Genomic DNA, 24999 nt, shown 5'->3' with positions numbered 1-24999 from the left:
GAGACGTGGACTGAGAGGACAGGTGACCAGTGCAGTCACTGATTGTCGACGCTATGACGAGTCAGCACAGTCCGGGACCTTGCACAGCAGCGGAGAACGCTCACAGCGAGATGGGGATCGGGGAATGTGAGAGCGTATCAATCAACGGTAAAGCAAGTGGATGGCGTGGTGCAAACAAGAGAGCTGCGGTATCCAAGCGTGCAGCAAGCGTGCCGATAGTGGAATGAGAGACGGACAGCAAGCCGTGTTGGCGTGCGAAGCAAGAGAGTGATGGATGGAGAAAGTTGTGGATGAGTCTGAGCCGTGAGAAAGGCTGTGTAACAGACGAGCGAGATGCACCTTCTGGCCGGTTCAGGGCTGGACATAGAAATGGCGGGAAGTCGTGGGCACAGCTGGCGTGACCGGAGAGGAGAAGGAACGAGACATTGCAAAGACAGATTTCGCTGGACGGCGTCGCCGCGGATCGCTGCGCCGAGGGTAGGTTGCGTCAAGCTTTCCCAGCTGGGAAGTCGAGATACGGAAGCAGCCACCCACCAGATCGTCCCCGACACCGCGACCGAGGCCTTCGCATCGCAGCCATCGCAACTCAGCATGAAGTGTCCAGTCTATGTGGTGAAGCAATTGGCTGCTCGAATTTGCCGACACGCATGACGCCGGCCTCATCGTGAGGCGACATGCAAGCTTGTGGTAGAGAAGGTGCAAAGAAAGACGAGCTCCACTTTTACCGCATTCGCACTCAGCGCGGCGACTCGCGGAAGCAAGCACATCGGCCGAAGCCGAGTCTCCCCCCAGCATTTGGTTACTCCTGCCTGTTCCCGAGTATCCCAAAGGAATGGACCGATCGCAGCACGAAAATCTGGGGCAGCGAAATCAGATCTGTTATTGCCATGCCGAGAACTATACTTCCCTAACCCTGCAATCTACCCACCCGGTCCTTCCACTCGTATACAGCTACATTCAGCTGTTCTACCTTGTTAGCAAGAGCAATGCCTTCCCGCTGTAAACGCCATATCCCATTCGCCATGCAGCAACGCCATGCTGACCGTTTCCTCTGGTAACACCTGCTCTGTGCTTGCGCTCGTATCCGCTGCTCCCTTTGACCGCTCTATCTCTTCCGCGTGGATCTCGCCGTGGGCGCCGGAGGCTCGAAAGCGTCATCGTCGTCGGAGATCTCATCGTCAGTCGGCGGCTTCTTTCTGGTACTCGCGCCCCTGCCAGTCTGGCTTGGCAAGCTATCTGCCGTCTGTGAGAAGTTCAGCTTGCTCTGTCGCGGAGCCGGCTTCGCCGCTGGCGCTTTCTTTGCCGGCGTCTTCTTTTTCGCGGGGCTAGCGGAGCGTTGCGAGCGCGCCGGTGTGGCCTTGGATTTACTGGTTGCCGCCTTTTGTCTAGCGGTTGTCTTCTTGGGCGGCGCGGGCTTTGTGAATAAGTCCTCCGCATCCGATTCTTCCTCCTCGTCGTCATCATCGTCGTCAAGCATGATGACGTCGTGATCTTCCTCCTCTTCCTCCTCCTCCTCTTCTTCTTCCTCTTCCTGAACACGCTTCTTACCGCGACGACTTGCGGCGGTAGACTTCGCAGGAGCCTTCACGGGCGTCTTCTTCGTTGTTGCACGAGAGGGAGTAGCTGTTGTACGACCACCACGGCCACGTCCCCTGCCACGCGTGGCAGTAGTCTTGGGTGGGACTGAGCTCGCCATCGAGTCATTGTCGTCGTCCCTTTCATCGCCATAGTCAATAGCTCCGGGTTGGTCGGCCCAGCTACCTTCCATATCGCTGTCCCAGTTGTCGGGCTTTGGCTTCAGCTTCCGTCTCGTCCTAATTTTCTTCTGGCCCGCAGCAAACATTTCTTCAAGCTTGGAGCGGTACTCATTCATCGCCGTCGCAATTTCATCTTCATCCATCTTGTCTGTCTCAAGCAAATGCGACATCTGATCCGCAAGGGATTCGTTGACGAAAACCTCCATTGCCGTGTTGTCATCCTTGTAGATGTACTGGCTGACCGCATCGCCAAAGTTGTTCGCCGGCAGGATGGTCAAAGTCTGAGCGGAGAGGAAGTCACGCACAAGCTTTCCGATCTTGATGTTGTCGACGTTCAGTTGAGAGATCACCGAGTCCTCAGGCATGTCCATTTCCATTTTCTCCGTCCTCCGCGATTGAGCTTTCTTGCGGTAGAACTGTACCACGTCATTGACGTTCGCAACCCTGCCGACGAAACGGTTTGAGAAGCGCTGAGGATTCTCGCAATCGAAATGGCCACCGTCGGGTGCCGTGTATTCAATGCGAAGACGGATTAGCGGTAGTGGGGCTTCTACCGGCTCGTTATCTCCGTCGGGTTCTTGAAATGCATGCCATTCCTCATTTGCCTGCTTGATGAGCTTCTCGACGATGCTAATCAGGTATTTGGTGATCGGAGTACGGTTGCCGTCCTTTTTCGCGACGTCCTTGATGGCTTTCTCCTCCGATAGAACGATCTCCTTCATCACGAAGGGCCGTACCGTCTTTAATCTGATCGGCGTGACCTCGAACCTCTTGTCTGTTCTGGTGTTGATACTCAGAATCGCAATATGCTTCCCCACCGCCTCTCCTGGCATCAGTGAAGTCGCAACCGAAGAACCAGGCTGAATGACATGGAAGCCCGTTTCCGCGTTCTGGGTCGGCTCAATCTTGCACTCGTGTTCGTGACCCCACACGACAAGATCCAAGAAGTCTGGAAGGAAGCTTTCGGGCAGGTACCCAGTCATCGTGTACGCATGATGGTTTTGGTGAACACTCATCAGGTTGAACCATTCATCTTTCTGCACTGATGGCCGGAAGAACTTGACGTTGCCATCTCTGAAAGTTCGAAACAAACGCTCGTCACGGACGTTGCTCATGCCGAAAAGAGCGAGCTTCGTGTGGCCTTTCTGGAGTAGGACAGGCTTGATCTGGATGTTGTCTGACTCTGGCGTACGGCCATAGTAGTTGACCAGGCCAGAAACTTGGAGCAAGTCCATTGCCGAGTAATGGCCTTCCTAACACCACGTCAGCGCAAGACCAAACTTGCAATACTTCCGCATGTACGTACTCCCGACGGATCATCGTGGTTGCCATGGATCGAGAAGACAGGAATTGCCACGTTCATGTCCGGATCCTCGTAGTTGACGTGGTTGAATGCCCTGTATCCTGTTATTCTCCGACACCTCCCAGTGCGTCGCCGCTCGCACGAATCCCACTCACCCTTGAAAGACCTCACTCGCATCGCTGAGCAACTCGAGCTGACACGGCTTGTCCCCGAAGCAGTTCATCCGCAAGCTGCGCATGACCTGGTACATGCTCTTCCGGCTCGGATTGTTCTCGTGGAAGAGGTCGCCACCGTGTAGCACCATGTCAACGTCGTGCTTCTTGGCCAGTGTCATGACCTCGTGGAAGGTCTTCCAGCTATCGTCGCCGCGAATGTGGTCGCGCTCATTGTACCCGACATGGCTGTCCGTCGCGACTAGGATTCGGATGGTATCCGGATCGTCGGGGTTGTTGAGACCTGCATGTAGGCGTATTCGTGAGCTTTCATCTCTGGTGCTTTTTTGGAGTTTACCGTGTGCTTGTAGAGCGGAAGACAGGGAAAACTGAGGCAGAGAAATATAGGGATAAAAGACTGGAGAATACACGAACCTCGTCCCAAGGCAGGCATTGTAGCGGTGCCTTACGCTTCGTCGAACTGAAAAGCGTGGTGAAGCCGGTGCAGATGTTCGCCTGTGTCTGTACGGATATGTAGTCGCAAGTATGTGCAGGAAGAGAAAATTGAAGGCTGCAGGAGAGCGTTGTCGCGACCACAGCGCTTCGTTGACAGAATCACGCGCGGATCAAGCTCGATTCATGACAGGCGACGCGCTTACTTTCACGGAAGACGCGTTTGCTGCCTGGTGTAGCTCAGTGATCGGCGCCGGGGGTGGGCGTGACATCGCGCCGCCGAGCCGCGGGCTTGGCTCTTTGGGACATCGAACATTTCCCCAAGCCAAACCCGCCGCATCCACTTCCGCACCCACTCACAACCGCCAATCATGTTGCCAACGCGGGCGCTGTTCGCGCGCTCGGTCTGGAAGGGTACGTACATACATCAACATCTACCCCGCTCAATGGGCGTAGCTGACACTTCGCGCAGGCCCCAACATCGTCCCGTAAGTCTGCCGACCACGCTCTTAACCGCCGCATACCGACCGCTCTCCCTCCCGAACTCCCATACCTATACCGCAATATCCGTGCGCAAAAGCTGGACAGCATCTGACCGTGAGAAACGAAACACAACAGTCTCCCCATCGTCTTCCCCAAGCCGGGCGAGCGCCCGCCGCCGCCGATCAAGACACAGGCGCGCTCCGCCGTCATCCTGCCCAACTTCGTCGGGCTCAAGTTCATGGTCCATAACGGCAGGAACTACAACGAAATCCAGATCACCGAGGACATGGTCGGCTACAAGTTGGGCGAATTTGCACCGTGAGTGGTCTCTCTTCTTCCTGCAGGTCTTGAATCCGTTGGTTGCATGGATTGTATCTATTATTTTCGAGGAACAAATGGTGTACATGCAGGGTAGTGCGGGAGTAGCATAGGGGCATTAGCGGAGACCGGCTTTTACGGCGCAAATTATTGCAGACAGACGAACGCTGACAGCCAATTGCTTCTACAGGACGAGGAAGAGGTTCTCGTACAAGCACTCCAAGAACAAATAAGAATATGAAAAGCGCTTTCCAGATTCCCCCACTTTGGACGTTTACGCACAATTCCAATTTCCTTCAACATATGGGTGGCGTTTTTGTCATTCGCCAAATACAGACTATGAACGCAAGTGCATGTATTATCCTGGCTATGTCATGCCGAATACCATCAAACCAGTGAAGGCATCTTTGCTTTCTGTGTGGCGTAACTTCAGGCTGCTCTCTGCTTGCCTGCAATAATAATGATGATGTTGATGATCTCGACCGCCACGAGTGCCATCAATTTCGACGTCATCCTTCCCCTTTCTCAGAGGCGCCATAAAACTCCGTGAACCATGCCATGTATCCCATAACCCATTACGAACCGTTCGTTCCCGAAGAAGCATCCATCCCCGAACGGGAAGAAAAAAGGGAAATCTTCGCGTCTCGAAAGAGCAAAACCAACGCATCTCGGCTCTCCCCCCAATCTCACCTATAAAACTCGCCCCTCTTCACGTTGACTCCGTACTCGCCCACCGCCATGCCCAAATCCTCCATCGTCAACACCGTCCGTCCCTGACTACCGCCCTGCCCACCGCCACCGTAGCCCGGCCTCTGCACGCCCAAATTCGCGCCCTTCTGATCCTTACTCCCCGCCGCGCCACCGCCACCAGCCGCCGCCGCGGGGCCGGCAGCGGGACCGGCGCCGGGAGCGCCGCCAGCGCCCATCATGCCGAAGCCGGCGGCGCCGCCGAGGCCGCCCATGGGGTTGTTGGAGGTGGTGTTGGAGGAGCGGATGCGCGAGTACTGGTACGCGTCGGCGGCGATGTCGGCGATGAACTTTTGCGTGGCGAGCGCGAGGAGGCGCGCGAGGTGCGGCGGCGTCTGCGGCGGCGGCGGCAGGCCGGCCAGGGTGAGGTAGTAGTTTGTGACGGCGTCGGGGATCTGCGGGGCGGACGAGAGCGGCGCGTTAGCTGTGGTGGCGGAGGTGTGGTTGCCGTCGTTGCTATTGTTGTTGTTGTTGTGCTGCGGAGCGCTGGCGCTTTGCAGAGACTATCGCGAAAGACGTAACGTCATTGCGCCTCCGGATGTATTCGGGGTAGGAGGGGTTCGAAAAGGGGGGAGGTGGGGGCCCGTGGGCGGGAAAAGTGTGGGGGAGAGGGGAGGAAGCACGTACGATGGGTGCGTAGTCGTCCATCTTGCTCAGGAACTCGCGCAGGCTGGCATCCTTCTTGGTCGGGATGCGCAGCTCGCTCGGCGGCGGCGCGCCCGCGATCATGTTGGGATCCTGGCCGGGCGCAAGGCCACCGCTGCCCGAGGCGCCGGGAGCAGACGCGTTGTTGGCGCTGCCGCTGCTGGTGTTGTTGTTGTGGCCGTCCATGTCGGTCGCACCGTCGAGGTTCATAGCATCGGCTTGATTGGGGTCGGTCGAGGCGATTTCGGCGCTGATGGAGGCGTCCAACTCCTCCTGCTTGACCTCGGGGTTGGTGTTGGCCAGGGTGTTGGCGCCGCTTGATTCGCCGGGTTGCGCGCCTGAAGCTGGGTGGTCGGAAGACATTGTCGTACAGGCGCGTGATTCGTCAGGATTCGGAAAGGGGGGGTTATGGCGAGGCACCTGACGTGCGTGGGGGTGCTGGCGAGGGTGTCACCGGGCGTGGTGCTGCAGGAATGGTGTGTCGCGAATGTACTGCGGTCTCTGGTATCTAATCGCCCAGGCTGGCGCGTGCACCCATACCCGCGTTCCCGCTGGTTGATTTCCCGGGGGCGCCACTCACCCAATCACAGCTCGAGCACTATGCGGAAATGATTCCACGGATGTGCTCGACTACTTGTTCGTCGCAGTACGTCACCAGTTCGCGGGTTCAACGGGGTAGAGACACTGTTCATGTACATAGAGAATGGTGAACTATGCTCCCACAACCAATAGATGTCCAACTTGCTTGGCAAAAGCACTCTGCTACCTTAACGTTCTCCCAGCGCGCAGCCAGCCATTAGCACAGTACGAGATCGCTAGTTAATCTATTCATGTTTCGGGTATCATACTGTCGTTGTCTTGCAAGCTGCCCGACCGGATCATTGTCGTAGATCGTGCCCATACCCATCCAGTGAAAACAGAAATCCATAAGACTTTTCCACCCCTTCGTCGAACCAAGGTACGGACTATTAACCCCCACCGCATTCCTCCCTTCGATGCCACTCTACTCAAGTGAAAGTAAGGAAACCATCGCGCTCGCTGACAAAGAAACTCAACGCCATCTTCACGACCCTCTTAGCTCCTAGGCGTTATTGGGCCCATCGGTGGTCCGGAGCGAAGGATCAATTGCCGGGTGGCTTTGCGGAGCGGGGTAACCCATCTGGGGAAACCCGTCTCCAGCACCGGGCCACCTGCCAGCCGCCAATACAGTCGCCGCATCCATCTGCGCACGCTGGTCCCTCAGTTTGCTCTCTTGTTCGTCTCTTCGCTGCTTTGCCAGTGCTTCTTGCTTCGCCGCCTGGGCAGGAGCTCTCGTCTTCAAATCACCCGTGACACCTTGCAGGTACACAGGCACCTCCACGCCGCTCTTTAAGAAGAAAAGCTTCAGGTTCCTTGCTTTGTCTTTCAGCTGCACCTGGTTGCGCTCTTTGAGGATCTCCGATATGGTTCCTCCCGGGCCGTAAAGAGCAAGAATCTGGCTCCAATGGGGACCTTTGACGCGGTCGAGACCATCCATGAGAGCGCGCTCTTCGTCGATACTCCACGGCCGCCGTTGATTTGCTGCTCCTGGTTTGCGCGAGTTGGGTGGTGCGCGTACAGTCGATGCTGAACGCGCCCGGTCGTACAGAACCTGCGTCGGCGCGCTTTGGACTGCGATCGGACTCGGCGGGTTCGGGGCCTTGCTTGTGGGAAATGATGGCTGGTGTTGTTGAGCGACCTGGGGGTATGCTTGGTAGAAGGATACATTCGACTGTGCATCTGGACTACCGGCAGGTTGCTGCCCGTGGAGCGCGGCGTGAGCCATCAGCGCTGCTCTGGTGATCGTCTCATCATAGTTCCCACCGACTGGACCCTGCATCTGCGGAGGGTAGTAGCCACTCGGACTTATACCTTGAGCACCGGCATTGCTGTACATTGATGATTGAGAACTCTGGCGACTGGTCGAGGAACCGTCCATGTACTTCTGAATGCAGCTGTTAACCTCCTTGAGAAGATCATTCCACGCGTGCTTTCTTGGAAGCATAACTCGAGCCTCAACCGTGTCGCCCTCGGCGAGGAGAGATTGTCGGCGTTGGAGAGCAAACTTCACGAATTCCAATTCCGGAGGCAAGAGCTGTTTGATCTCAGGATGTCTCGCAAGCATTTTCTCGGCGAGATTCTCCGGAAACAGTCGACTCATTACCTCGTCGCGTTTCTCACCTTTCATCAACTCTTTGATGTAAGCCTGTGTCTTGAGCTCCACGTAAAACCCTCCGTGCCAGTTTAGAAATCTGCCACCAGGGGATATGAAGATGTCCAGGAAGTATTCATTCAGCTCATTGAGACTGACTTCCTGTCCGCCGAATATGCTCATGACGAAGGCTGCCAGGTTGGCCTTGCGCACGGTGGGAGAGTGCTGTTGGCCATCCAGATGAAGCGACTTTGCGTCTATGAATGGGTTGCCTTGGCTGTACTGCTTAAATTGGTTCTCGAAGAGTTCTTTGAGTGAAGCGTACTCCTGGCCCGCGGGCGTGTCAATCTTGTTGATGACGTTCAGCGTATCCTGAAAGGAATGCTGGCCGAGTGTGGCCAGTACTCGGCCCGACAGCTGGTCCAGCGTAGGCAAATTTTTCACCAGCTCCGGGTTCACGTCTGACGCTGGGGAATATGGCTCGCTGTAGATGGGCGACTGCTGCGTGACGAACTGCGCGTCGTAGGACGGCGCAAACGGCTGCTGGGCCAAGGGCACGGCGAAGCCGTTGTCGTAGTAGTTCCCGGGCATCTGGTTCCAGCCAGCACCAAAGGGCGCCACAAAGCTCTCGGGCCCGGTAGTGGCCGTCGGGGTATAGTTCACGGCGAAGGCATCGCTCTGGTCGGTAGACACTTGTTGGTGCAGCGGCAGGCTGCCGGCCTGGGCAGGCTGCGCGGGATGCGGGCCATTGAGGGCTTGCGGGCCGAGAGGCTGGGACTTCAGGCGCTTCGCGGGCGTACCTATGGCTTGAGCAGGGCGCTTGGAAGCGCGGTCGGCAGCAGGGCTGATGGTGGAGGGCGCTGAAGCTGGAGGGCCCGAAGCAACGGGCGCGTCGGCCGCTGGTGAGCGCGTCAGTAGGCAGAACCGGGCAATCGCACGGGAGCGACTCCCGGCTTCAGCGCCGCGGAGGAAGTGGAAGAAGATGCAGGGCCCATCGACATACAGAGATCCAGCGGTCTGACCATCTTCAAGGGTGTCAAGCCTCGCCTGGCCCTAAGACTAGGTCGCTTGAAGTCAAGAGGTGACGAGGGAGGAGCTTTGATCTCCGCCGGAGGCTCTCCGACGCCGCCCCGCCAACCAATTGCGCGCCACCGTGCCTCGTCAAGCTGGAGAACCGTCGGTGTGCCTCTGCCCGGCTATCAGGGGCTCTGATGCGCAGTGTTCGCTCTGGTATTCAAATAAATACAGCAAAACCACATCGCGCTTACTCTGGCGCTGTTCGCGCGCTTCTAGCATGCTGAGGCGCGCCCGAACCTACTGGCGCGGGGGAAATTGGGAGGCCCCGGCCAGGGCATCCCACGGTAGAGGTCGTTAATCATATTCCTCGTCATACCCACCAGTCATGATCCCCACCATTTGTGGTCCCCCTTCTCAAGCTTGGCTTCCGGTGCCGTACGAAGTCTGAGAACCTTTGTTCTGCTAGATTGGTTGTACTCGTGTTGACCAGCTAACTTCACTGTTGGTTCGTTGCCAGCGCACAGCACGCACAATATCTCTCCCGACCCAGTCGTTAATCAGCTTGATTATGATTTGCTATCCTCCTAAACCGCTTCTTTCAACTCCACGCACATTTGAAATGCACCCACTTTTCCGTTCTGGACGGTTCTTGGTGTATCGACATCCACATCGCCTCTGCATTCTATTCTGAGCTATCCAAATAGTTTCTTCGATCCCTTTACGTGCTGCCGGGGCCGCCGAGCAGAGCGAAGCGGCGGACAATGCTGGGACCAATTTCATCGTACTCGGCCTTCGTGTGGCAGTAGCTCCTGAATTCGGGCGTCTGGCCCAACAGACTACCACCAAACCAGGGTCCGTGGCGCTGCCTCTTGTGCGTGATGACCTGGACATCCAGACCACCGCTCTTAGCACCACCGCTACGCGCCTCTGACGCCTTGATACGCGCGTCAACCAGGTGCCTGATGTCACGCTGAAGACGGCGACCGAAATCCTTGTACAGCGTAGAACCTCCAGACAGGACGATGTTCTTGTAGAGACCGCGCCTGACATCAATGGGGCTGGTCTGAATGACAGTGTCGACAATGTTGGGCAGCGGCGTCAGGAAATCGCTGGAGTAGATCTCGGGGTTGAAGAAGATCTCGGGGGCGAGGAAGCGCTCGTAGCCAACATCGATGGACACACTCTTGCCGTTGGGGTGCTTGACCTCGTACTTGGGGAACCGGTCAGGCTCCCTGTCGTAGCGGGAGAACTCCTTGACGATATCGGGGCAGACGTAGCAGAACTCCTCCTTGATCCTTTCCGCCGTCTTCAAGCTGCTGTCGGGCTCGCCTCTGTCGCGAAGCAGCTGCTGGACGAAGTACGTAATGTCTCTTCCGGCGATGGGAACACTCTTGATGCTGGATCCAATGACATATCCTTCCGCGACGGGGATAACGTGAGTCACACCCTCACCAGAGTCGATGACCGTACCCGTAAGCGAGCGGTCCGTAACCTTGGAGGAGGTCCAAGAGGCCGCGAGCGCAAGAACAGCTTGAACGGCAATGTACAGACCAGCGCAGTTGAACGACTCGAACATGATCTCAGCCGTCATCTCACGGTTCTCTGGTGGGTTGAGCGGAGGCTCAGTCAGGAGGAAGTAGTGGTCTTCAGGCTCGACGCGGAGATACTTGAATATCGAATTGGACCAGAAGCGTTCCATGTGGTCCTGGGTAGCTGTCAGCGACTTGACGGCGACCTAAAAGCGTCCATCGGAGCTTACCCAGTTCTCAATCTGACCGTGACGAATGGGGTAGTGGATGCCATAGCCTGCTCAGGTTAACCAACACAGCCCGTTGCCCAGCGCATAGCTGTTTCATTGTAGCGTACCAGGACCAGAAGAGGCGGCCAGGGCCTCGTCTCCGATGAAGAAGTCCAAGTCCTCCGTCCCGCGCTTCCCTGACAAGTGCCCGCCAGGGCCGGCGCCACCGGTGAGGAACGAGGGCTTGTTCGCAACCGCTGGGCGGCCGGAACCGGAACCACCAGCACCTCCTGCGGCAGACTTGGTCGCGATGGCGGTGGGGAAGACGAACGAGGGGGAGTCGTTGCCGGCGAAACCTAGGTGCGGAGAGTCAGCGAGGGGACGGGTGATGGGCGGCGGAGATTGGTCGCGTACCTAGCTTCGAGTAACCCGTACCGCTGTGGGTGGTTCAATTGTCAGTTGCGGGGGTCTCAGGCCAGCGGAGGGGATCTCGGCGGTGTCGGGAGCTAGCTCACTTGTCCATGACAACGGCGGGGGTTTGGGTAGCCATGGCGAGGAACGGAGCCGGTGGCTACAGCTCGGATTGAAGGGCGAAGGCTGGTGGAGTTGCAGGCAGGGGAAGACGGCCCGGCGCTGGATGTGGTGGAGGGCTGCCTGGTAGGGCTCGGGGGTGATGTAGGTCGTTGGACGAGGGCGGGCGCTCGAAACCCAATGGGGGCTCTCCGCGCCCCGCTGGCGCTGCATCATCGCTCCGCCCGCGCCAAGCTCCCGCCTCCTCCAACACTGCTGTCGCGTCCGCATTGCCGTGTCTTTGTCTACTCTCCGTGCGATGAAGCTCCCGTGCAAAGGCGGGCCTCATGCAGTCGCTGCCCTCTCAGCCTTCTCAAGCGTCTGTAGTTCTTAGTTCACCTGCGCAATGAGAGGTGCCTCGTGCGCCCATCTCCAAGCTCAAGGGGCGGAGATCACGGTAGGTAGACTGAATACATACGATCGGATAAGCGCATGGTGAGCTTGACTGCGGGCGATTTTGGCGCAGCTTCCGGCAGTCGCGGACATGATGGAGCCATGAGCGTAGGATGCTAGGGCGTGCAGGCTGCAGTATCCACGCGCTCTTGCCGGCCTCGTTATGGAAGGCGTCAACCTCGTGCCGCTCGCAGCAGCATCCTCCACCGTCGGCTTCTGGCTCTGCTCCTCTCTCAACGCCACCTTTGGGCTCTTCTTTTTCCGTTTCCTACCTGTCAAGACTCTTCTGCTTTCGTTGGTCGACTGACCCCACCCGAGTGGGTGAGAGCGCGTCAACCCAATCGAGGTCGCCATTCTTTTTCTGGGTCATCCTCGTCTACCATCCTTACCACCGCCAGCAAGCCCCAGCTACGGCCCTCTCAACGCTCTCGTGCCACCGCGCTTCCCACCCGTCGCTTCGTCCAGCACGATCGCTGCTCGCAGAAAGCCAAAGGTTCATTGCACGTGCCAAAGTCCGGCCAAACATCCAGCCCTCCACTCCCGGCTCTGTCACAGCAACTACGAAGACAAGTTTCACCCTTGTATGATTTCTCTGAACAATTCAAGCGCCAGCTGAGAGAAGTTCCCACACTGAATCATCCATTGGAACGCGACTTGAGGCTGCTACGCCTTGCGCGTCGCCTCTCGTTCTGGAAAGAAGTCAAGCCTGTCGCACTTCGTGTGGCGCAACCAATCTCAGCTGCAGACGACACAATGTCATCCTGGGGGAAGGGCCGCAGAGGTGGTGACATATGCGCTATCTTTGTGCATGCTGGAGCAGGGTACCATAGCGTACAGAACGAAGGCTTGCATCTGCAAGCCTGTAACGAGTGAGTCAAACACTTCCCAGAGCGCATTCGGCCGGCTGCCTTCGAGCTATCTACGACTGAACCAAAGAATCACAGTGCTGCGAAAGCCGCCATGGCAATGCTCCGCAATGGAGGCACCGCTGTAGACGCTGTAGAGATTGCCATCAAGATACTCGAGGACCGCGAGATCACGAACGCTGGCTACGGGAGCAATCTATCCATGGACGGCGTGGTTGAATGCGATGCTATCGTCGTCGATCATTTGGGACGCAGCGGCGCGGTTGGTGCGGTTGCTCGTGAGTTTCCATCGATTCTCTGCACAACACAAGTCTGACATTATGACAGAAATTAAGAACCCTATTTCTCTGGCGCGTATCCTCCTTGATCGCACTACCACATCACTGCTCCTAAAACGCGTCCCCCCGAACCTTCTTGTTGCTCAAGGTGCCACCGATTACGCTTTCAGTCAAGGTATTCCAGTTCTTCCATACGACGCAATGGTTTCTCCAGCCGCCCGAGAACGTTGGGTCAAATGGACGTCTGACTTGGCATACGCGGAACGGAAGGCATCACGCGTCGTGGCGACTCCCATAACTCAGCCCGAATACATCCCTGAGACGGTAGACCCGCTGGAAGAGGCAAGAGAACGCAAGCGGCTGCGTTCAAGACATACCCAAGCAATGCTTCGTGGTGTGCCTTCGTCGACCACAAGCGCCATTTCTCCAGGGCGTGTGCCCACCCGTACTACCTCCTCGCCAAGCTCAAACATCACATCAGACTCCTCTGGAATCTGCATGTCTGCGCCAGATCCATCATCGGCGACCCTCGTTGAAAGTGGTTCCCTGCAAGCTACATTCAAAGAATCCACCCAAAACCCCCTGATAAACAGTACTCAGACGTTGCCTACAATGGAATCTCTCTCCAACATCGATCAGATCGGTAGGAGTTCGACACCAGACGTCGATATGAGCGACGCCGACGATGAAGCAATTGTCCCGATAGGACAAGGCATCGCGCGAGGGTTCCAAGCACAAGTATGCCATGATGGATCGGGAGAGGAGTCGGAATCTTCTGCTTCGACGCTTAAGCTTCCGTCCCTTACTCCAAGCCCTCCACCGCAGGAAGCCGTCGAGCAACCTCTTCCGCCGACGCCTCCCGAAACCAGACGTACTCTCCAACGTACCTCTACAGAGCTTCGCCACGTTGTCGAGCATGCTCCTTTGCCGCCGTCTCCAACTGAACCTCAGCGTGGATCCATTCAAGATCATTCAGCTCAACAAGAACAGGAACAAACGGCCGACCAAGCAACACGCCCAGACCTTGTCACTGACACCGTCGGTGCCGTTGCGGTGGATTGTTACGGAAACATTGCGTGCGGAGCCTCCTCTGGCGGCATTGGAATGAAGTACCAAGGACGGGTTGGCCCTGCAGCGCTCGTCGGCGTTGGAGCAGCCGTGGTGCCCTGCGAGCCTGATGACAAGGACAGGGTCTCGGTGGCCACTGTTACCAGTGGCACCGGTGAGCACATGGCTACCACAATGGCCGCAACAGTTGGGGCCGAGAGACTGTATCACAGTTTGAAAAAGAACAAAGAGAATAAGTTGCAGCCTGTGTCTGAGGAAGAAGCAGTAAGAGGCATGATTGAGAAGGAGTTTATGGGTAAGAGCATGCTCACTTTCCTCAGTCTCTGTCATTCTTACTCACTCTCCAGGCCACCCAAGCGTCAAGAACAGCCATTCGGCCGGCGCCATCGGAGCAATGAGCGTCAAGAAGACCCGCGACGGTGTCTACTTCTACTTTGCTCACAATACCGATTCCTTTGTAAGTTCAGGCTGTTCGAATCTTACATCCAGAGTATACAGGCGCTGATGCGGGATTAAGGCTTTGGCGTCCATGCATTCCGACGAGGACAGGCCCACATGCACCATGTCTCGCAGCGTCGGTCCCGGTGTTGTCGCACAAGGTGGTCGCTGCCTGCGTTATAAGCGCAAGAGGTAGTCGTCACCTTCGCTGGCTGGCTTCCCTATGGATTCTTGCTTACTAGCGTTTCTGTTTTCGAGAGCGGAACTTAGATGGACCTCCTTTTTCACGAATTACGATACTGCGTCCTGGCTGCATAGGGACTGGTTTGTGGACCCTCCCGTAAACCCTAGATAGCGACGGGAGTTTGCTCACTTCTTTCCACTCTAATAATCAATGATACCTATATCAATAATCTTCTACGTGTACCTTCTGGTTTTTGTGTGAGCTGCAAATCACTGCCGAGACAGCCACAGCTCGTTCAGCCCTGTGATTTTCTGGTTCTAAATTCTATCAGGACTGTACGTAAGTGGGCACAGGCTTCGCCGCATCCTTTAGAAACCCTACGCTACTATGACTATCAGTAAGCTCCATGGCCTTTCTTTGTGATTTGTGGCGGCCCAGGATACTTTAGTAATCACGTCTGAAATAAACCACGTGTATGAGACGCAGAAGAATTGACCATAGGCATACTCGGCTACGGCGAGCCCCGGCCCTACCATCCCCAGTATAAAAGCAACTCCAACACCGTGCCTCTACTCCCTCCGCGAAACAAGCTTGCGTAGCTGATCAACGTGATTACACAGTGTCGACCATGCACTTTGGTCTACTTTATCGTAACAGAGTGGAACTCAGACGACTCCGTCGGTCATTGTACGCCGTGTGCCATGAACGGGTAGCTGCCTTGTTGGCATCGAGTGATGGTCAGCGTTTGACGTTGATGAAGATCATCATGGTGTCTGATGATTGAGCTGCTGCACGATTGATTAGTGCTGCTGCTCGTCATCCCGGCACTTTTTTTCCGCTAGATAGAGAGTCGACGCGGGAGGTGTCGCAAGCGTTCATTGTTGGGAGCACAACAGTGGCCTTGCAGGAAGTGCGCGGCCGTCTCGCCCTCATAAGAAATCGGTCGTTGGATAGAAAGCAGTTTACTCGTGCAGAATATACGCCTTGAAATATCAATGCTCTGCCCATCATTCCGTGTGACATCGATTCCCCATCGTCACCTGGAGCGGACAAAGCAAAAGCACGTGTATGAAACAAAGGAAAGAAAGGAAGAACGGCCACAAGATGTGTGCGCGTGCCCAACATCACCAGAAAATTTGCACACGTCCGTGGTATAAAAGCAACCCCCACCAACCTTTTCTACATATCTTTTCTCCAACACCTTTTCAAGAACAAACTTTGTCCTAGATCTCGAAGAAATGATAACTTTCCAAGACCACAAGGTACCCGATCCACTTTCGGCGTCTCTTTCTCTCTCTGCCGCTGTGCGAAATTTGCAAAAAACCAACACTCTCCATTAGTATCTCGCGATCCGTGATGCACCGCATTCCAACGTGATGGAGATCCCCACCAATTTCTCTCATTGATGGTGAAGAACGGCATGGACAAATGATCCTGCTATTCATCATTCTCATTTCGTTGTCCCCTTCGCCCAGAACGAGCTGGACACCGAAAGAGGGGGGGGGGGGGGGGGGGGGGGGGGGTCGTCCCACCAAGTCCAGGCAGGTGGCGCGGGAAGCGTGTTGTATGATCGCCCCCATAGGAGTGGAGTTGAGTCGCGAACCCTTCCACTCTGTGGCAGCAAAGCCGATTTGCAGTGATCCGGCTAGTTGGATGGAAAGGCGTTCGCTCATATAGTAGTACAGAAGATACATGGTTAATATATCCACAGCCGTCATCCCTTTCCCCATGACATTTTTGCCCACACGTATACCCGTGATATCTCGTTTTTTTCTTGTTCCATGATTTACACGCCCAATTGGCTGTTTTCGGTCAATATGCCCGTCCTCTGGGCAGAGTAGCCCCACCACCACCATCATGCATCGCCATCAAGAGATCCCTCTCTTCATACCAGACCCTCTGCGCTCCATACCTCCTTCATTCATTCAACCCCGAGCTGCTCCCCTCTAACATCTTTGCCCCTCGCTTTCTGACCCAAAGAAAAAAAGACAAACCAATGGTCTTTTAATACACGCTTCCGCCGTAGTACACCTTCCGCACGTCGACCAGCTTCCTGCCCCGCGCGCGGGCGATGTCCTCGGGCAGCTTCTGGGACAGCAAAGCCTCCATGGCAGCCTTGACCGTGTTCATCTTGTTGCGGGAGCGAGTGACGCGGGCGGAGAGGTCGTGGATGCCTGCGGCGCGGGCCATTTCGAAGATCAAAGACTGGCAGCGGAGACCGAAGCCTAGCAAGACATCACAAAAGTCAGTTATATACATGTCGGACTCGGGAAAAGAGAGAAGGAAGGAACCCCTTACCTGGCGGCCTGGCGCTGAGCTTCAGCGTGGTGGCGCCCGACTTGCCGTCGACGTCGCCGTAGATGGTGCGGTTCTCGTAGCGCACGACGGGCTTCATGCTGCGCAGGGCCTTGACAATGGACTGGCGACGGCCGTCTTCGGGCTCGGTGCTCTTGCCCTCGCCGATGCCGAGCATGCCGTTGCCGTCGCCGGCGATGGTGAGGTAGTACATGGACGCGACCTTGCCGAGGCGCGTCTGGTTGACGACGCGGCGGTAGACGAGCGTCTTAACGCGCATGTGGCGGATGTCCAACTTCGACAGGCCCGTCTGCTGCATCAGGCGGAGGGTAGTCTTGTCCTCGTCATTTTCGCCGCCACCGCTGCTGCTGTTCTTCGGCGAGAGCTCGTCGATCTTGGGCACCTCGGGCGCCAGCAGGGAGAAGCCCTCATCCTCGATCGCGCGGTAGCCCTCCTCGCTGTTGGCGTGGATGAAGGTGCGGGGGTTGTCCAAGAACTTGAGGTAGCGCACGCGGCCCCGTTCCTCCTCGTCCTTCTCAGCCTTGGAGCCGGGTTGTAGGCCGAGCGCCTCGATGCGCTTGCCCTCGTTGATGTAGAAGGTGGCGAGCAGGCCGGCCATCTCGTCCTCGGTGCGCGGGCGCAGTTCGTAGTCGGCGTAGGGGTCGAGCTCGGCGCGCTGCGGCTTGTCCAACAGGGGCTGCAACCGGCTCAGGTCGTCGCCGTACTTGAGCGCCATCGGGTCCCATTCGCGGTTGTTGTTGGGGTTCTGCCAGCCCGACACCAGCAGGTCGCGCGGGTCCAGCGCCTGCTCGCCCGCCTCGATGGCCGCCATCTGCTCCGGCGAGTACTTGGCCGCCAGCACCTCCTTGTCCTTTTCGCTAAAGGTCGGGAACGTGGACTGGGCGACTTCCTGCAGCCGCTTCATGTCTTCGGCTTTGATGGACGGATAGTGCGGCTTTCGCCGCTTGCTGTGGGCGGGCGAGGCGTGGAATTGGCGGCGGAGAAAGATGCTGCTATGTGCGGAGGTGGCATTGGTGGCTGTTGTTGCGGACCTGGTGGCCGCGGACGCTCGTGCGAAGAGACATCTTGCGGGGCGGGCAACGGTGCTCATGGCGGGAGCGGAGGGTCAATGCCCGGGATGGGTAGCGATTGAGGCGGGCCGGGAGCCGTCGGGGCCGAGGGCGGGCGGTGGGCGATGGTGTTGACGGGCGTCGGCGGTGGTGATGTGTGGGAGCGCGACTTCGGCTCACGAGCTCACGCGCATCGGCGCTCGGCGGGAATTCTTTTCTGGTGGTCGAGAAATTAAGCTTTTTGGGAGCCGCAAATCCGCCCGCGTCACTCGCCCAATCGCAGCCCGCCGTTTTCCTCTGACTGAACTTCATCCGCACTTTTTTTCCTGGACCCTCCCCAACACCAGCACGTGGATGATCGCCTTTGCCGGACGCACTGCCCTGCAGACCTTGGTAAGAGCCGGCTGCACCTTTGCACGCCACCGCCCGTACAGCATGGCTTCTTCGGCCAACAACGTTGCCCCCATCGAGAGCAACGGCCATAAGAGGGCATTCGAGGGCGCCCGTAACTACCGCTTCAAGAAGCAGAAGAAAGAGAAGGATCAGAAGTCTGTGCTGAAGACCGAGGGCACCCATGAGGAGGTTCTGCTGAAAGATGTCGAGGCGCTGCTGAGGAAACACTCCATCACCGACACCCCGGCCGAACCCGACGCTGAGGCAAATGGAGAATCAAACCCCGACCAGCAGCCCTCACTCCCGGACCCTTTCACCGAGGTCGAGCTCACCGTGCAAGAAATCTCGTCGACTGGTGACGGACTTGCGCTGGCTCCCAATTCGAAGCAGGTCTTCGTCGTTCCCTTCACATCTCCCGGCGACAAGGTCAAGGCCAAGGTCATCAAGCACTTCACGAAACAGGGCTATACTTTGACAGATTTTGTCCAAGTCGTCAGTCCCGGGTCGCTAAGAAATGACTCGCTTGTGAATTGCAAGTATTTTTCCTCCTGCTCCGGCTGCCAGTTCCAAATGCTGCCATACGAGGCGCAGCTGGCACACAAGAAGACCATCGTCGAAAAGGCCTACAAGAACTTCTCCGACCTATCACCAGAGCTCGTACCACCGGTTGCGGACACCATCAGCTCTCCACTGCAATTCGGCTACCGCACCAAGCTGACGCCCCATTTCGACGGCCCGCCCGGCAAGAAGCGCAGCGACGGCCGTAAGGGCATCCGGAGAACGTTCGAGGAAGTCCCGCCCATCGGTTTCATGAAAAAGGGCACCCGGCATACGCTCGACATCGAAGACTGCCCCATCGGCACCGACGCCGTGCGCATGGGCATGCAGAGCGAGCGCAAGCGCGTCGCGGCCGACCTGGACAAGTACGCCAAAGGCGCCACCATCCTGCTCCGCGAGAGCACCAAGCGACTACCCAAGGACCCGGCCCCCCAGCCGCGCGCCGACGCCGTCCTGGAGGACCGCGGCGCGCACTTCCACGAGAAGACGTGCGTGACGGACCAGAAGGGCCGCACGACCGAATACATCGACGACTTCCAATTCGAAAACCCAGCCGGCGCCTTCTTCCAGAACAACAACAGCATCCTGCCCACCTTCACCCAGTACATCCGCGACCACATCCTCCCCGCCGGCACCGACCCGGCCGACCCGAACCGCCCGATCAAACACCTCATCGACGCCTACTCGGGCTCGGGCCTCTTCACCATCACCCTCTCGCAGATGTTCACGCGCTCCCTCGGCATCGACATCTCGGCGTCGTCGATCGAGTTCGCGTCGACCAACGCCCGCCTCAACGGCCTCGCGTCCGACCACGCCGCCTTCATCGCCGCCGACGCCGCCAACCTCTTCGCCTCCATCGACTTCCCCGCCGCCGCCACCGCCGTCGTCGTCGACCCGCCGCGCAAAGGGTGCGACGACCTGTTCCTGCGCCAGCTGCTGCGGTACAGCCCCGCACGCGTGGTTTACGTGAGCTGCAATGTGCACACGCAGGCGAGGGATGTGGGCGTGTTGGTGAATGGGATGGAGGGCGTGGATGGCGGCTTCGGCGCGGGGAAGGGCGTGTATGAGATTGAGAGTTTGGTTGGTTTCGACTTTTTCCCGCAGACGGGGCATGTGGAGGGCGTGGCAGTGTTGAGGAGGAGGAAGGAGGAGGCGGGGGAGGCCGAGATGGAGGTGGGGAGGGAGCTTGATTAGGCTGGGGCGTGATTGTGTGAGTGGTATATACGCTGGAAAGGGGGTGGGGGTGGCTTGGGGCTTTATGCATGTGAGCGGGACTCGATGGGATGGCGTTTATGGGCAAATGAATGCGAACTGTTTTCTCCTTTTTCCGATGCTCTGGCCAATTTTCCCCGTCTGTGATCGCTACGCGCAATTCGCCTCTGAGTGCGCTCGTCAGCGGGATGTCTTGTGGACCCCTGGCCACTCGTAATGTTGTGCGGCTAACGTGGTCCCACAGACCGGTAAATACGCTGACGTAGGCTTCGTCTTCTGACGTGACCCCGACCACCGGGCTTGTGCCTGTCCCTGTGCGCAATTGATCCAGGCCCTATAAAACATTGAGCATGAATTGAATGTCCAAAGTTTTCTTCCGAGGTGTCCCAAGCCTGCGCTCTACGAGCAGTAGATACCAATCAACTGCACGTCCTCACTGTTCCTGACGCCAGCACAAACTTTCAATAAGAACTTCGGTCTTGTTCGTGCTCGGGTCGTCGATTGCGTTTGGCCAGTCAGCGGTAGTCAATTGGTCAGCTGCAACTGTACACTCAAAGCTGCCCGCTACCGCATTATAAAATGCTGCAACGTCATTTCGTTTGCTACCCTAAATAAATTCAAGTTCACGCTCGCATTCATGACAACGTCTGGAAGGAACAACTGTGGGTGGGACGGTCTGTGCGGTGTCCTGGGGAGATATGGTGATGCCATAACGACTGCCGCTATAGTCCATCCACTTCACAAGATGCTGTTGCACAGCATCAGAGCACGATGGTGCTCCGCCTTTCCATACGTGTGCTGCGTCTGGTTTTCGAATTGGCCAAAACAAACGAGTGGGGATGTACTGAGGCAAAGACAGACGCACCGAAGTGCGCTACACACAGCTCGCACACGGTCTGCGCTGAGATTGAGGCGGCGAGATACGAACGTCGCAGACAGTCAACGCAAAACGTGTATCCAAGATAGTATTCAAGATTCAAACAAAGAAAACGGGCAGTCGCTCTACCTACCCACAGTCAAGAAAAGACACCGACACCGACACCATCAACCATCCCCAACCCACCCACCTACCCATCTCACTCACTCACTCCTCCCCATCCCACATATGCCCCCCATCCCCCTCCGCCTTCCCCATCAACCCCTTCATCCCGCCGCCCTCTCCAACCTCCTGATCCCGCCTCACCAAATCCGCCGCCCTTTCCGCCAACGCATACACGCTACTCTGACAATTCCCGCTCACATGTCCCGGAAACGCGCTCGCATCGACGACCCTCAGCCTGCCCACTCCCTTCACCTTCAGCTCGCTGTCCAGCGTGTCGCCCATGGCGCAGCTGCCGGCGACGTGGTACTCGCCGATGGCCCAGTTGCGCACGGCGGCGGCGGCGGCGGCGGGGTCCTGCAGGTCGGTGGAGGCAGGGGGGGAGAGGCGCCGAGTGTCGGTAAGCAGAGGGGCGAGAGGGGGCGCGGCGGCGATGCGGTCGCCGAGGGAGAGGCCCGCGGCGAGGATGGCGACGTCGGAGGGGTGCGAGAGGTAGGAGGGGTTGATTGCGGGGGGCGCGGTGGGGTCTAGGGGGTGGGTTGGTGGTGTTAGCCCTGCGTCTTTTCTTTTTGATTTTTTTTTTGTGGGAAGGGAAGGGAAGGGAAGGGAAGGGAAGGGAAGGAAGAGAGGTATGTATGAAAGAATTGTGGTTACTCACCGGCGCTGGAAATGTGCACGGAGCCGCGGGACACGGGGTACTGCAGGGCGCAGCCCCAGACGACCTCGGGCTTGGCGGGGTCGCCGGGCATCCAGAGCTTGGACTGGTCCTTGATAGACTCGTCGGTGAGATTGCCGTGGGCGGGGATGAGGATGTACTGGATGTTGGCGGACTTGTCGTCCTCGAGGTGTTTGATGATGAGGTCGAGTTGGCGTTGCTGGAAAGCTGGCCGGGCGAAAACGTCAGTGATCGATCTGACAAGTAAATGGAACGGAAACACATACCCGTCGCTTTCCTCTGCGTCTCTCGGATGCTGGCAATGGTCTTGTCCAGCTCCTCCTTCGACGCCAATTGCTTGTAACTGCATGCCCCCCCGCGTCAGCTATCCCTCATCCATCACTTCCCCTCCCATCACATTCACCACTTACCTAACAAACCCCTGCCCGCTCGCCGTCGCCGTCAACGGGCCCGCCGCCTGCTCGACCAACGCCCGCTGCGCCTCCGCCATCGCCTGCGGGTGCCACAAGCTGTCGCCGGAGATGACGCCCGGCGCGAGCCCGTACGCAGCCCCCGTCACGACGTGGTCCTGGAAGTTCTCGCCGACGCTGGGCAACGGCACCTTGACGTCGACGCCCGCCCGCGCGAGCACGCCCGGGTCGCCGATGCCCGACAGCTCCAGCACCTGGGGGCTCTGGATCGCGCCCGCGCAGAGAAGGACCTCGCGCTTCGCCCGCACCTCGTTCTGTCCGTTCGACGAGGCGTGCGTGAACGCCACGCCCACGGCACTCGGCTTGTTGTGCTCTTCCCCGTCGTCGTGGTCGGACAGCAAGATGCGCGTCACCCGCGCCTCGCACAGCACGCGCAGGTTCGGGCGGTGCGCGATGCCGGCCTCGGAGAAGTACCCGCGGGCGGCGTAGCTGCGTTTGCCCGCGAGCGGGTGGCTGTGCGGCTCGTTGCTGCCGCGGTGGTAGACGCTTCCCAGCCCGTTGTAAAAGCCGTAGTGGTCGCCGCCCCATGCGTCGACGGGTTTCTCGGTGATGTGGGCGGCCTGGTCGGCGGCGGCGAGGAAGGCGTCTTCGATGGGGAGGCGGGTGTCGTTGAAGGAGGTGTGGATAGGGCCGTTCGTGCCTGGGAGTTTGTGTGTTAGAGAGCAGTGGTGCGAAGGAGGTGGAAAAAGGGAGTGTAACCGTGGTTGACGCCGATGGTGGACATGGCGGCGCGGTTGGTGATGCTGTCCGGGATCGGCTCGAGCGTCTGGTGCTTGGTGATGTACTGCCGCATGTTGGCGAAGCTCCAGCCCGGGTCGCCCGACAGCGCGGCCCAGTCGTCGTAGTCGCGTTCCGAGCCGCGGACGTACCTGCGGTTTTCGTCAGTTGGGGCTGGCTTCGTCAGGGGGGAAACTCACATCATGTAGTTGATGCCGCTGGATCCTCCGAGCACCTTACCGCGCGGGATGTTGTGCACGATTCCATCCATGCCCTCCTGTTTAAATCAGCTAAACTCATTCAAGGCAAGACAATCGAAGGAAAACTTGCCTGCGGCGTCGTCTTGAAGCTCCAGTCGTATTCTGGGTTGCCCAGCATCTGCATGAACAGCCCCGGCGTGTCGACCAGCGGGTCATCAAGCTTGTTCTTGCCAGCTTCGAGTACGCCGACGCTGATGTCCGGGTTCTCCGTCAGACGTGCGGCGAGCACGAGGCCTGCTGTGCCGCCGCCAATGATGACATAGTCGTAGTCGTGCTCGAGGAAGGCAGAGGCGGAGGTTACGAGGTCGGGGAGGGCGTGCGAGGCCCCATTGGCGCCGTTGGCACCATTTGCTGTGTCGCCCATGATGGAGGGAAAGCAAGGTAACAAGGTGTCGGGGGAGCTGCTCGTTCAAGCTCGAGGAGAGATTGAGCTCTGAGCTTTTATGTTGGCCGGGCTGCTTATGGCTTTCCCTTTGTGCCGTCGTAGCTACTGCTACTTACAGCTTCGACTGTTGGCGGTTTAGCTGTCATGCAGGGCAAGTCCTCTAGTGCTGACGGCCTCCTGGCAAGCTACCCCGCAACTGCATCCTTACCCTCACGACTCCTACCTTTGGGCTACCAACGCCACTGTTCCTTCTGATAAGCATTGTCGAGAATAGGGAATTTGGCAAAAATAGATGTGATGCTCAGTGAGCATTTCCCCATACGTAGCACCACTTACTGATATCTGCCGGTAAGCCGGATACTCTGCTCAGTCGACGCATACGTTCTCAATTATTGCGACACTTTGTCTCACCTCACGCCCCGAGGCTTCCACAGCTGTCTGGACCTCAAACTTGCCAGCCGCATCTCCTGTGGGAAGATGTTGATTCGCACGTCTCGACAAACTTCGTGCTAGTTTAGTCATTCACACCCCGCGCCCTTACCAACCCCAGCCATCTTAGCCGAGAAGCGGGGTGTCGACGCTACCCACTTTGGTTCACACTAATCACTGCGGTTGGCCAAAAAGACGACTCCCGTGGTTGTGCTTACGTGATCTCCACGTGGGCATATGAATGGGAGATCCTGGCGTCCAACATTGCAACTTCAAGTAGCCAGTAACGACTAACGAGGCTTTTTCCTTATCAAGGCGAATCTCGCGGCGTGGAGCTTGTGATAGATGCCAACGATAGCACTATTGTTGCGTGATCGTGAATAACGACAGCAACGAAGTGCCAACTCCACCACACCTCTCACGGCAGTGACCAAAAGGAAAACAAGAGCATGGTCGAAGAAGACTCTAAACCACATCCACCCAGACGACATGGAGAGTAAGCAAGCAAGAAACAAAACCTCCCCACAGCTACTACCTACGCACACCTCCTCCTCCACCACCGCCGGCAGCACCACGAGCACCGAAACCAGCAGCACCGCAAACTCAACCCTCGGAAACGTCTCCCTCAACACCTCCTCGATCGCCCTCCTTCCATCCTCCAACGCCCGCTCGCCGGCATCGTCCACCGCCGCCCCCTCGACTTCGTGCGTCGAATGCGCAACCACGCCCCTCTCCACGCCCCGTTCCCACACGCTGCCGCTGCCGTCCCGCCGCCGCTGCTGCCGCCACACGCAGGACAGAGCCCCCGGCCGCACCACCCACGCCGCCTCCTCCCAGCCCCGCTGCCGCAGCCGCTCCAGGACGCGGGCGCCGTATGTGAGGGTCCACGGCGTGTGGATGTTGAACGTGACGGTG

The 24999-nt window shown here is 57.8% G+C and overlaps 9 protein-coding genes across 9 annotated transcripts; 3 read left to right on the top strand and 6 right to left on the bottom strand.

Annotated features, from left to right (window-relative positions):
- Window positions 1-1105: 1105 nt before the first annotated feature.
- Window positions 1106-3666, bottom strand: MRE11 (meiotic recombination; the record flags this gene model as incomplete). Its single annotated transcript, XM_066776049.1, has 4 exons — window positions 1106-3010; window positions 3064-3154; window positions 3216-3516; window positions 3648-3666. The coding sequence occupies 4 exons, from the start codon at window positions 3664-3666 to the stop codon at window positions 1106-1108; spliced, it is 2316 nt and encodes a 771-aa protein (XP_066633930.1).
- A 370-nt stretch (window positions 3667-4036) lies between these two features.
- RSM19 (mitochondrial 37S ribosomal protein uS19m) lies at window positions 4037-4699 on the top strand (the record flags this gene model as incomplete). The annotated part of the gene is made up of 4 exons (XM_066776048.1): window positions 4037-4079; window positions 4138-4153; window positions 4284-4466; window positions 4657-4699. The coding sequence occupies 4 exons, from the start codon at window positions 4037-4039 to the stop codon at window positions 4697-4699; spliced, it is 285 nt and encodes a 94-aa protein (XP_066633929.1).
- A 970-nt stretch (window positions 4700-5669) lies between these two features.
- On the bottom strand, window positions 5670-6221 carry TAF10 (Transcription initiation factor TFIID subunit 10; the record flags this gene model as incomplete). The annotated part of the gene is made up of 2 exons (XM_066776047.1): window positions 5670-5705; window positions 5841-6221. The coding sequence occupies 2 exons, from the start codon at window positions 6219-6221 to the stop codon at window positions 5670-5672; spliced, it is 417 nt and encodes a 138-aa protein (XP_066633928.1).
- A 718-nt stretch (window positions 6222-6939) lies between these two features.
- TBF1 (TTAGGG repeat binding factor) lies at window positions 6940-9324 on the bottom strand (the record flags this gene model as incomplete). The annotated part of the gene is made up of 2 exons (XM_066776046.1): window positions 6940-8927; window positions 9297-9324. 2 exons carry the CDS (start codon window positions 9322-9324, stop codon window positions 6940-6942), a joined length of 2016 nt encoding a protein of 671 aa, XP_066633927.1.
- A 439-nt stretch (window positions 9325-9763) lies between these two features.
- Window positions 9764-11333, bottom strand: ARP3 (Actin-related protein 3; the record flags this gene model as incomplete). Its single annotated transcript, XM_066776045.1, has 5 exons — window positions 9764-10750; window positions 10805-10851; window positions 10912-11139; window positions 11198-11220; window positions 11299-11333. 5 exons carry the CDS (start codon window positions 11331-11333, stop codon window positions 9764-9766), a joined length of 1320 nt encoding a protein of 439 aa, XP_066633926.1.
- Window positions 11334-12712: 1379 nt separating this feature from the next.
- SLS55_004588 (uncharacterized protein) lies at window positions 12713-14592 on the top strand (the record flags this gene model as incomplete). The annotated part of the gene is made up of 4 exons (XM_066776044.1): window positions 12713-12890; window positions 12940-14253; window positions 14306-14415; window positions 14476-14592. The coding sequence occupies 4 exons, from the start codon at window positions 12713-12715 to the stop codon at window positions 14590-14592; spliced, it is 1719 nt and encodes a 572-aa protein (XP_066633925.1).
- Window positions 14593-16584: 1992 nt separating this feature from the next.
- Window positions 16585-17800, bottom strand: MRPS5 (mitochondrial 37S ribosomal protein uS5m; the record flags this gene model as incomplete). The annotated part of the gene is made up of 2 exons (XM_066776043.1): window positions 16585-16805; window positions 16879-17800. 2 exons carry the CDS (start codon window positions 17798-17800, stop codon window positions 16585-16587), a joined length of 1143 nt encoding a protein of 380 aa, XP_066633924.1.
- Window positions 17801-18380: 580 nt separating this feature from the next.
- TRM2 (tRNA(m5U54)methyltransferase) lies at window positions 18381-20090 on the top strand (the record flags this gene model as incomplete). The annotated part of the gene is made up of 1 exon (XM_066776042.1): window positions 18381-20090. One exon carries the CDS (start codon window positions 18381-18383, stop codon window positions 20088-20090), a length of 1710 nt encoding a protein of 569 aa, XP_066633923.1.
- Window positions 20091-21797: 1707 nt separating this feature from the next.
- SLS55_004585 (uncharacterized protein) lies at window positions 21798-24209 on the bottom strand (the record flags this gene model as incomplete). The annotated part of the gene is made up of 10 exons (XM_066776041.1): window positions 21798-22030; window positions 22090-22166; window positions 22234-22933; window positions 22993-23162; window positions 23211-23287; window positions 23416-23621; window positions 23772-23779; window positions 23992-24017; window positions 24067-24122; window positions 24197-24209. The coding sequence occupies 10 exons, from the start codon at window positions 24207-24209 to the stop codon at window positions 21798-21800; spliced, it is 1566 nt and encodes a 521-aa protein (XP_066633922.1).
- Window positions 24210-24999: the final 790 nt, after the last annotated feature.

Source organism: Diplodia seriata (genome assembly GCF_021436955.1).
Source record: "Diplodia seriata strain FDS-637 chromosome Unknown scaffold_4, whole genome shotgun sequence".
NCBI lineage: Eukaryota > Fungi > Ascomycota > Dothideomycetes > Botryosphaeriales > Botryosphaeriaceae > Diplodia > Diplodia seriata.
This window is presented reverse-complemented; position numbering and strand designations above follow the sequence as displayed.